At 39.1% G+C, this 12,797-nt stretch overlaps 1 protein-coding gene across 1 annotated transcript; it reads right to left on the bottom strand.

Annotated features, from left to right (window-relative positions):
* Positions 1-8,847: 8,847 nt before the first annotated feature.
* Positions 8,848-10,452, bottom strand: LOC145066392 (zinc finger protein CONSTANS-LIKE 3-like). The gene is made up of 2 exons (XM_079013622.1): positions 9,397-10,452; positions 8,848-9,307 (listed from the first exon to the last, which is right to left on the bottom strand). The coding sequence occupies exons 1-2, from the start codon at positions 10,126-10,128 to the stop codon at positions 8,921-8,923; spliced, it is 1,119 nt and encodes a 372-aa protein (XP_078869748.1). The 5' UTR covers positions 10,129-10,452; the 3' UTR covers positions 8,848-8,920.
* Positions 10,453-12,797: the final 2,345 nt, after the last annotated feature.

Here is a 12,797-nt window from a genome sequence, read left to right on the forward strand (position 1 = left end):
GTAACTCGAATTATTACCTGAATAATGTGCTCTCTGTGTCCCCAATCCTCAGAACGTGACTTCTCTTGTTGTTCCCTTAACCAAGCCTTCTCTTCCTTGCAAAACAATACTTCCAAAATCAACAATGGTCTTCATCCTTGCTCCAGATGCTCATAATCGTCTTAGGGTTTCTCTCATAAGGCTAGGGTGAACAATGACGGCCATAAAGTCCCTCATATACGTCCCAAACCTGAACGGTTAGGGTTTTCGCTAAACAGCGCAGACTCGCCGAGTCCATATCCGGACTCATCGAGTCCAGTCGCGAACCCGCGACCAGATCTGCGAGTCTAGGCTCAGAGTTCACAAGGAAAATACCTACGCATATAATAACATAAGCGTAACATCTCGACATTAAAATAAATACATGAATTACAGCATACCTGCCACAACATCGGGCGCAGTGCGGACCTCCTCCGCAGTCAGTTGAAAGGCTCTCCCACGAGCCCTCAGGGCCTCGGCCTTCACCGGTCGAGTCGCAGTAGCTCTGGCAGTAGGTGCAGATCCCTGAAGAAGCTGAGGGCACTCGGCCTTCCGATGGCCTGTCTGGTTGCAATGAAAGCAAACCGTAAACCCCTTGGGGCACTCCCTAGCAATGTGCCCCTCCTTGCCACACTTGTAGCAAGCACCAGATCGACATGCCCCATCATGACCCTTGCCGCACTTTCCGCAAGTGCGGCCCTTCGGACCTCCTGTCCTCGAATCGGCGGACTTTGTCCGCTTGGCTGCCGGCTGAGACTGAGCCGGCCGACGGTCCACCTGCTGAGACTCGGCCTCCTCCCTGGCCTGGGTCTCCAACTCAATCTCGCGCTTCCTGGCATTCGCCTGAAGCTCAGCAAAGGTATGATAGGTGGAGTTTGACACAAACTCCCGGATATCCCTCCTCAAAACACCCAAGTACCGGCTCATCCGAGCCTGCTCAGTGGACACCAGCTCGGGGCAGAACATCGCCCTCTCATGAAACTTCCGCGTGATCACCGCAACCGAATCAGTACCCTGCTTGAGGGTTAAGAACTCCTGAACCAATCGTTCCCTCTCCACCGGGGGAACGTACTCGTCTCTGAACATAGAAGTAAACCCCTCCCATGTCACTGCTGAAATCTCTGCCAAAGTGAAGTTCGCCGTCACGAACTTCCACCAATCCTTCGCTCCCAGACGGAGCTGGTTCAAAGCGAACCGTACCCTCAGATGCTCCGGACATGAACAAGTGTAGAAGCACCCCTCAATATTAGCGATCCACCTCATCGCAGCAATCGGATCCTGCGTCCCATCGAACTCAGGTGGCTTCGTGTTGCTGAACTCCCGAAACAGCAACGAGTCACCCCCCTGTGGCCTGGCAGCGGCCACAGCTGCGGTAGCTGCAGCGGCTGCAGCGTCAGTCAATGCGGCGTACCGCTCCTCAAAAGTCTCCATCAAGGTTGTCTTAATAGACCCAAACATCTCCGGGATCTCGGCCCGGATCGCTGCAGCTACCTCCTCATGAATCATCTAACGAATCTCCTCGTCACTCACACCGCTCGAACTATCTCCGTGGCGTGGTCTAACCATGATGTCTCTGAAATACAACATAAAACTATCAGAGACTCCATCGAGTATAATCGCACTCGATAACGCAACCCTACTCAGTCTCCGATATCCAGGGATTCTTACTTGGGTCTCCCACTGACCCGGTGTCTTCGGTAGTACGGGCCCAATACTACCGACCACACCGCATCAGCATTCATCCCAAGTCTTCCTCCCCAAACCCCAGATAGTGAGCACTCTACTTTTGTTATGCACTATCTACCCGCACACTAGCAAAGCATCTCATATCGGCAAACTTCCCCAGACTAAGGCATCACAAATCAGGCCACTCTAGTCCTATCATGAATACCTAGTCTTCTAGCATGCATAACAATTCATATCATATAATATTGTAAGGTATTTTGGGGATCTTTACCGTTCGGGCGCTGACTGATCGTACACACTGCTTCTTTCTTGTTTACCACAAAATCATTTATAAAACTTTATGCCTTTGTTTTAAAAGTTTTCCTCAAATCCTCGGTTTGAGTTCAGTTACGCCCGAAGGTGCACCTGAATCCCTCAAACCAAGGCTCTGATACCAATTGTAACAACGTAAATTTTCAAACAAATTTTTCATTTCAAAATATAGTATTTCCATTCAAAACAAGGCATAAACATTTTAAGTGTCATGTCAAAATACAAATCGTCTAAATCCCAAGATCATAAAAACATCCTTCAGTGTGTACAGATCACGCCGGCGCCTTCCCACGGTCCTCGCTAGTACCTAAAACACATACATAACAACTGTAAGCATAAATGCTTAGTGAGTTCCCCAATATACAACTTACACACATACGCCTTTCCAGGCCCTGACCTTCCGGTCCATGTGTCTCTGGGGACTTCCGTCCCTGCTGGGTAAACCTTCCGGTCCTACCCACGCCGACCTTCCGGTCCATAACACAACGCCTTCCGGCCCATAACATAATCGCCTTCCGGCCCATAACATAATGCCTTCCGGCCCATAATATAATCGCCTTCCGGCCCATAACATACATAGCACGTATAACAAATAACTTACCACATATAGCACATATATCACATATCATATCTGACCTTCCGGTCACACAGTCAAACCCTTCCGGGTACAGTATAGTGAGAAGACTCACCTCGTGAATATCGAAAGCTAGCAAATCCCGAAATCACTCGTGCTCGATCCGCCGAGCTACAATCTCCCTATAACATCATATATCTCTTATTAACACTTTTATCTTCTAAGTTTGACTATCCCTAAGAAGTCAGGCATATGTCAACTCTGGTCAACGGTCAACGGTCAACAGTCAACTTGACCGGACTCGGCGAGTGCTAGGGCGACTCGGCGAGTCTAGACGTCCTCACCAATTCTTTAAGATTCCCCTTCTACTCGTCGAGTATCCTCCTTGACTCGACGAGTTCCTCCTGGAAGAATCGCGGGGCCACCCCGACTCAACTCGCCGAGTCTGAAGAACAACTCGACGAGTCCCAGTTAATCTTCAAGCTACTCGCCGAGTCTGTTCATCGGACTCGGCGAGTCCATTCCATGCAACCGCTCAAACTGCTTTCTAAGGTCAGAACTGCTCCGACCATTCATAGGTCTGGCCTTCCTAGACTGATCCATCACGTAAGGTCCTCATTTCGGTGCTCATAATACACCCCATGACTCATAATTTACATTTTGACCTAAGGCATAAGGATTCCAATCCAAAACCTCCATTGATTCCCGAAATGCTCAGGCATGGGACATTCTGGACTTCCAAAGATCCCAATACAGGGTTCCAATCGTTTGGGGGACTAAGGTAACATTCAATCTAGCCACAAAAGGGTTCAATAAACCCTAAATCCATATACACATCAACATAGAAGAATGTAACTCGAATTATTACCTGAATAATGTGCTCTCTGTGTCCCCAATCCTCAGAACGTGACTTCTCTTGTTGTTCCCTTAACCAAGCCTTCTCTTCCTTGCAAAACAATACTTCCAAAATCAACAATGGTCTTCAACCTTGCTCCAGATGCTCACAATCGTCTTAGGGTTTCTCTCAGAAGGCTAGGGTGAACAATGACGGCCATAAAGTCCCTCATATATGCCCCAAACCTGAACGGTTAGGGTTTTCGCTAAACAGCGCAGACTCGCCGAGTCCATATCCGGACTCGTCGAGTCCAGTCGCGAACCCGCGACCAGATCTGCGATCCTACTCGGCGAGTCTAGGCTCCAACTCGCCGAGTCCCCTCTTAAAACACCCAAAAACATAATTATAACAATACCTAAAATTCCGGGCTGTTACACTCTAACATATACCATCCTAACTACCAGGATGCAAACATAGCAAAGCAATAACATAACAACGATACCCAGATTACAATCCGATAAAGGGCCAGCCTTGGTGCCGTAGACCCTGTCGATATAGTGAGGATAACTCACATGCTACTGCGGACTGAAGAGATAAGACCAAGCTGCTCCGACCACTGACATGATCTACACCACTAGCCAATCACCAAAACACTGAACTCAAAACAAATGCCAACAATTACCAAAATGCCCTTGGAAGTCAACTGGTCAACCCTGGTCAAGGTCAAAGTCAAAGTCAACCTCCTGACTGACTCTACTCGCCGAGTCAACCCGCTGACTCATCGAGTCCCCATGCTCAGAACTCCCAATCTGTGACTCAACTCGCCGAGTCGCCCCAAGACTCGCCGAGTCCATCAAACTCTGAGTCCTTTCTCACTCAACTCACCAAGTCATCCCTTGACTCACCGATTCATAGCTTAACCAGAAAAAGGTTAGGACCTTACGACCAGACTCACCGAGTCCAAGAACAGACTCGCCGAGTCCAAGACTATCTTCAATCAACTCGCCGAGTTGTTCTTCCAACTCGTCGAGTTCTTGCCCATCTTCATGCAACTCGCCGAGTACACCCTTGTGACTCGCCGAGTACCGCTAGGTCTTAATCCATACAGAGGCTTTCCAGGCCATGCAGATGACCCAAACCATAGATCTACCCTTCTACAAACCATCCATCACGTAAAGTGGCAAACTTTACGTGAATCCAAAGAGATTTAAGCATATAACACTCTAGGGTTAGGGTTTGGGACAAGATGGCTTCACCAATCACTCAAGAATAGGGACTTTAATGCACTCTAGAACTTCTCCATTCCAGATCTGAGGTAGCAACCTCAGATCTAACCTCCAAACTCCAAATATCACAAGCTATGCTTTCCAAAAACTCCAAAATGACGAATCTAGAAGAATAACAGCCCAAGCAACGAAATAATACCTCAAAAGAAAGCTCCAACAGAGGAGTAATCCAAATCCCTGCAAAGCCCCTTGCTCCAAGCCTCTTAACTCTCCAAGATCTCTTCCACAAACACTCCTCCAAGGTTCAAATGCTCTCAAAATCACTCACAAACACGCATTAGGGTTTTTTGGACTTCAAGGGAGAGTAAGGAGGCTGGGAAGAGGGTATAATGTCTTTTATATAGGGCTCAACCCCCGAAATTAGGGTTTTCACCACACAGCACCAACTTGCCGAGTCCAGCCGCCGAGTTGGCCACTTAACACGCGACCAGAATCGCGACCCTACTCGCCGAGTCCACCCATAGACTCGCCGAGTTTCCCATTCACATTTTTCACTTTGAACCCTGAACTTGCACTCCTGAACTCGGGATGTTACAACAAAGACTTAAAAAAATCACAATGTAATACAGTTGATTCACAATTTAATACAGTCAATTCACAACTTAATACAACTAATTTATTGTTTAATATATAAAATTCACATCTTAATATAATAAATTTACAGTTTAATACATAAAAATTATACATTTACAACTATCTTCTCAACTTAATAGACTAGTTCATACATTATTTCACAGCTTAATACTTTAAAAACTCATGAATTCACAACTTAAAAGTTTATATTTTCTTATTAATAATAGTTAAAACTAACATTAACATAACTAAACAATAATTACAACATTAAAACAACACAATTTACAACTTAAAAAGAAGAGTTTTTGACTAAATAAGTGTGTTTTAAAATTTTATTTACCAAATAGGTGTAGATTCAAAAATATTTACCAAAATGATGTAGTTTTAAAAAATTATATTTTTTTAAACTTTCATTTTGTTTTTACTTATTATCTTTTAAATATTTTTTGACCTCTTTTTATTAAAAAATTGCTATTTTTATCATTTTTTTTATAAACACCATTTCTAAAAATAATTTGGTAACGTAAAACCAAGATTGTGTCACTACATTTAACTTTTAAATTTTCCAAATTACCATATCGTTCTACAATTTTTTATCATCATCTCTAATTATTATTTTTCTAATAATAATCTAATAACGTAAAACAAAGATTTTATATCATTCCATACTTAACTTTTTAATTTTCAAAATTACAATATTGTTCATCAATTTTTTTATTCAATGCAAATTTCTTGCAATAGTACTGTATTACCTGAACATGAACATAATAAATTAGTAATTCAAATCAAGATTTTTTGTTGCATAATCTTTTAACAATAAAGCTTGAAATTTATTTTCATATGGTTTGCGTATCACTATATAATATTCAGCGAGAAACACCTACCCCACAACCTAAATCATGTTCGGAACTAATTGGCTTGGATGTAGTTGATAGCTCACATATCATAAATATATACAAAGAAATCCATATAACATAGGTACCAAAAGTGTAATTAGGTATTAAGATATTAAATATGATTTCCATAATCAATATTTGTAATAAAGCTATTTAGGATATTGTATCCAAATAGGAAACTTTAACTAGTTTTCTTTTAGTTTTAGTATGTTGATCAATTTTCACATAAATGAATCAGTTGCAAAAAGTTTTTTTAAAAAAAAGTCAAAAGAAAATTATTAAAACATATGAAAATAGAATAAAAGCAAAGTTTTAGAAAAATATAAATTTTGAAACTACATTCATTTGATAAATATTTTTAAAAATACATCTATTTGGTAAATAAAATTTTAAAACACACCTATTTGGTCAAAATCTCTAAAAAGAGTTGAACTCATAGTATTTGAAAAAACATTAACATGATAACACACATTATAAATTCAATTTACATCATAACAACTACAAAACATAATCGGTTTAAAACATTAAATTCACACCTTAACAAATAAGATAATAAATTGGATTCACAACATAATAGCAGGTAAAACTAAGATTAACAAAAGTTATATATATATATATATATATATATATATATATATATATATATATATATATTAAAACATTAAGTTCACAACTTAACAGAAGTAAAAACAAGTAAAACAAAAATTGACATACCTAAAAGAGATGGTTGTGAGTTAGCGGTGGTTCGCTGGAGTGACGAGGTAGCAGCGGTGGTGGTGGTTGATGATGATCTCTGATGTGGTTCCTAAATTTCGCCGAATATCATTAATATGGAGATATAAATCATAGATCTAGAGATAGACATCATAGATCTCTCACCAGAGAGTGTAGATCATCAGAGGTCGTACATCAGGACCAAAACATTTCAGATCTAAGATCCTCGTCGATGAAATCGTAAATCTGATGTTCTACCTAGGGTTCTGGAACGACAGACATCAAAATGAACAATGTTTAGGTTCTTCTCTAGTGAAGGTGAAGCCGCCAGAGAAGGTAAAAATGGTGGTAGATCACGACTATGGTGGACAGGGAAGACTAGGTTGTTGTAAAATGGTGGTATAGCGCTGGTGATTGGAGGTGATGGCGTTGGAAACACCGACGACGACTTGAAATCGCAGAACCAACACCAGAGATGAGAAATTGGAGCTGTCAAAAGTCGAATTCTCTTAGATCTAACAAGATCTAGACAGATCTAGACTAGGAACACCATCAGGGACAAGAAAAACCATTGGAATCGCTCAGATCTAACCAGATCTGAGCAAGAAGAACAAAGGAAAGTCGTCGGAATCAACATTTGTCGGAGATCACATACATCAAGTAGTTTTTGGTTCGAACAGAGCTCATATATTTGATAGTAGAAGAAAATGACATGAGAATTTCGATGGTGGCGGTCGACGGTGGTGGTGGAGGCCAGAGAAAATGGTGATAGAGTTTTTGTGTTCTTGAAGATGGATGGAGAGAGAATGTGAGAAGTTGAGAGAATATATTATTTTGTTTTTGGGACATTATGAGAGAATGTCATTAGATCTAATCTAATAGATCTGAACTAATTTAATGAATTTTTTTAAATGACCATTATGCCCTTTTATCTTTTTGCAATTTATAAAAACATTTTAAAAATAAAAATATTTGAAAAGACAAAAATAAATTTAATATTAATGGTTCTCAAGGTTTTTAACATTTAAGGGTTCTCATTTGATTTTTTTTTCTTTATAATAGTATTGATATATTTTTATACATATATATAAAATATGATAAATTCCTGTATGAAATGTATTATAAGTTATTGATAAATGATGAAAAATTAATTTAATTTGTTGTATATTTGAATGAAAGAGAAATATCTTTTTAATCAAAATAGGTTGGTTGCTATAAACATAGTTTTGCAAAATCTTTATTCTAATAAATGAATAATTTTAATTTTCTTTTGTCAAGTGTCACTCTAATACAACTTCTAATTAATATTATGTCATGTGTCATGTATATATATTAGACAACTAATTTTAAAATTCAAAATTATATTTTTTTTAATTATATGTTAAATTTGAAGTTATAATAATAACTTTAAAATTTGATATATCTTTTAATTAATAATTTATTTAAAATGATTTATTTAAAATAATTGATTAATAATTATAAATTTATCTCTTCTAATAAATGAAACATAAAAATGATATGTGTTAATTTTTTAGAATGTCTCTTTGACACGCATCATTTTTCTATGATTTTTATTATTATTATTTTTTTGATAACAAATCAACTTCAAACTTCAATTAAGATTTTGAAAATAGAAATCATATCCTAATAACATTATTATGTTTATTTTGCTTAATAAATTAATTCATAATTACTTACAATCGACAATATATTGGTTTTTTCTAACATTTATTATTTTTTTATCTATATAAATATATTGGTTTTTTCTGACATTTATTATTTTTTTTACCTATATAAAATTTTAATTATACCGATCGTCACGGGTTATAACCTAGTTTTTTTATTATAAAAGCTTAAAATTAATTTTATAATTGTGATTTCCAATAATTATAAACAAATATAGGGATATTGAGTTTTATACATAAATTACGTAAATATCCCCTTGCAATGCAATGATCAAAAACCATTTGAATAATAAATAAATAAAGGAAAAGTATTGACTCCATTTTTGCATAAATTTCATCCTTCAAAACGAAGGAACCACCCCATACTCTACCTCTACACCATAACTACTACAATCAGACGCCGCCGTAAACAACCACCTATCGGCATTCAACTCCGTCGTCGACTCCGTTCGCTTTGCAAACCGGCCTTTGATCCTCGGCCGCTGCTCAGCATAGGCCTTCCGTGAGGCGTATCGAATTTTCTTCTCGAATTTTCTGTTCTTCCTCTTCTCCCTGTACCTCAAAACCCTAGCCATTCTATCCATACGCTTTGCTTTGTACTCATCATTCGCTCCTTCGTTGTTTTTCTCCGATACGACGCCGTTTACCGGTAGCATGAACGGATATGATACGTTTAACATCGTGTTTTGCTCTGGTACGACGCCGGTATCCATCGATGATGACGATACCTGAAATTTCGCGAGATTTACATATGAATAAAAAAAGCCAATATCTGGAGCTTGGGGATTTGGATTTCGATTTCGATTGAGATGTTTACGTTATGGCTGCTGCTTTTATCGTAGGAATTTGTAGTTGATTTGGCGAAATCGACCTCGAATCGAGTTCCCGGTGATTGATGATCATCAACAATTTGTCGCGGTTGTGAATTCTTCGTCGGCGACGTTCTTTGTACCGGAACCACGCAGTCGTTAACTGAATCATGGAATTTGCTTTCGAGTCTAACCTCCGTAGGAACCGCGAAGCCAAAATCGAAGCCACGTTCAGCGGCGGAAAACAGATCAACCCTTTTCATATCCACCGGAATTTTCAAACTAACATGATCTTCCTTGCGAACGAAGCTCTCGAATTCACTGCTTCCATATCCAGAGACTGAATGCAGCACGTTGCCGGCGGCAGTAGTCTTCACAACAGCCTCAGCCGAATCATAAAACGGCACCACCGGAATCCGAACGTGACGCCTAGCAAGCGGATTCACCGAGTGTATCTCCCGATCGCAAGTGACACATAGCGCGGCGGCGTCCGCCTTACAAGTGACATACGCCGGAGACTGTTCACACAGCTCACACATCCACACACGCTCGTGTCTCGTTTCGTTGTGCAGCTTCTTGTCACACACCATACACAAAAAGATCTTATCTTTACAGCAAAAAAGCAAAGCTGAAGCAGACTTGCAAGAATCACATGGCTTCGCCTTCGCCGCCACGCTCCACCCTGCCGGAAAACACTTGGTTCCACCATTACCACCGCCACTGTTTTCCTTTTCCATCATCTTGAATTCTTGATCGTTGATATAAGATAATTGACTGGTCGTGCTGTGTCTTGAAACTTGTGGTTGTTGGATCTACAGTTGGAAGAAACTGGATGTATGTGAGTGTGTATATCTACACAATTGCAAGGTTAGTATTTAGGAATGTAAAGTAGTGGAAGTTTAAGATGACACGTGAAGCAATGATAGCCATGAAAAAGATTTGATAAATATCTACAGTAGATGAGGAGGCTGCCGACGTTAAGTTGGGCTCTCCGATAGTTGGGAAACAGGTAAATGTCGTCATTACACGTGGAACGATCGTGCCCACACACAACTTCAAGCCTAGAATCTTTGTTACAAAAATGGTGGATGGCTCTCGAAGGAAATGGGTTTGAGTTCCCAGCCTCCCATAGGGTTAGGGTAAGTGCTAATATCGACAAAGTTGCAAGAAAGGTCTTCTATTTGGACCAAAACTTTGGGTTAGCATCACTTTTATTTATTTATTTATTTATTTTTTGTAAATTTGGTCTAATTTTTTTAAAAATGATTTTGTCTTTATTATTTAATTTTCTATTTTTGTTTTATTACTTGTAATTAAAAAACAATTAAAAATAAAACAAACATAAATACTCTCTCTCTCTCTCTCTCTCTCTCTCTCTCTCTCTCTCTCTCTCTCTCTCTCTCTCTCTCTCTCTCTCTCTCTCTCGCGGTTTAATATTACCACAAACAAAATTAACACATATTTCGAAGTGGATTTGCAAAACGAAGAACCTTCACTTTTATCGATTTTGTTCAATTTATTAGAATAAGTTAAAAAAATGTTCCAGTAAACACACACAGACACAGTTATACATACATCAAGATTAATTTGATTTAAACAAAGAAAACAAAGCTCAATCTCATTAGTTGTAAAGTCGATTAGAACTGAAAACATACACACACAAATATGAATATGAATCTCAAGAACACTCATTTTTTCCTGAGTTCAAGAACAAGAACATCACATTGACAAACCCATAAATCATTTTTTCTGATATGATGAACTGCCCTTCACCACCACCTGAATCGACATCAAGAAATATTTCAAACAAACCCAACAACAACAATCGAGATAGAAGACGAAGAAGGAACGAAACATAACAAACGCAACAATAACAAATCTCAACCCTAGATCATGATTTCGGTTGCTTTCTCTGACACATTCACTCAAAACAGGCACCGGGAGAACAAAGTTAGGGATTTCCGACCCTCTTAGAAAGAGAAAGCTTAGGAGAGAGATGAAAAGTCGATGAAATCCATGAGAGTTATGACTCTAGAAACCGCCGCCTGAAGCATAACCACCATCACCTGAAGCCGGTAGGAGGGAGTTGAAGAGACACAAGCGAAGACGAAAAGAAACAGAAATGTAGATCGGATACTAGAGCTACAACCCTTCACAAACATAGATCGAACATATATGCTATCGTCAGAAAACCCTTTGTTGACCAACCCTTCATTGAAGAAGGCGAAGGGACGTCTCTAGTGGTGGACAGCGTCATCGTCTTCGTCGGATGAACAAATTTAGATTCCAGCTTGATCGTTTAGGACAGCTTTGATAGAGATGACATATTTGAGGGTAATGAGTGCTTGGTGGGCAACGGTGGAGATGGTAGATTTGAGGGTAAGAGACGTGTCTCCGAGGGATGCGCAATTTTCCGGTGAATAAAGATTGGGCACATCTGAAAGAAAATGGAAGCGTGGGAAGAAGATAAATAGGTCGAGTCTTGAAGAGAGAGAGAGAGGGAGAGAGAGAGAGATGGGGAGAGAGAGAGAGAGAGAGATTTTATTTTTTATTATTATTTTTAATTGTTTTTTAATTGCAAGTAATAAAACAAAAATGAAAAATTAAATGATAAGGGCAAAATCATCTTCATAAAAAATTCAAACCAAATTGGACCAAACATGCAATAAAATGAAACTTTTGGACCATTGATGCTAGCCCAAACAGTTTTGGCCCAACATGTTAGTTTTAACATACCACAAGGACCATTCTTGCAATTTTGTCAAAGTTATTTATTTAGAATTAATGTTACAGAAAATAAAATATTTAATGAAAAGTTAATATGGTTTTTAAAGAGTAGCAATTTTGTGAGAATGTTGCAAAACATTACAATGCTGATTCGGTGATTTCAAATTAATCACGGCCGGTCATTATATGTAATTCCATTAGGGAGGAGGGATCATTCCCTCCTAACCCACTTAACCCACTACAACATTACTTTTTATCTTTTATTATTCTTTTTATTTTCCAACCCACAACACATGGAAATCATATCTTTCTCAACACATTCAATTAAAAAAAATACAAAACAACTAAGGTACAAGTTTTAAAACATATGGTACAAGAGAAAATGAGAGAGAGAGAGGGGGGGGGGAAGTAGAAAGAGATGATGAAGTGGGTTAGTAAAACCAATTAAACAACCCGTTGAAGTGAGAGTGGTACCGACGGTAACTCTATTGCTAATTAAGATTTTACCTTGATTGTTTTGTATTTTTTTTTTAATTGAATGGGTTGAGTGGGTTCAAAAAGATAGGGTTTCCGTATGTTGTGGGCTGGGAAAGATGAAGAAAAATAAAAGAGAAAAAATGATGTGGCAGTGGATTCAGTGGGTTGGAAGTGAATGACTCCCTCCTCCCTTAGAAATCAGAGA

The sequence above is a fragment of the Lactuca serriola genome, chromosome 8, assembly GCF_051521515.1.
Source record: "Lactuca serriola cultivar US96UC23 chromosome 8, Lser_US96UC23_V15, whole genome shotgun sequence".
NCBI lineage: Eukaryota > Viridiplantae > Streptophyta > Magnoliopsida > Asterales > Asteraceae > Lactuca > Lactuca serriola.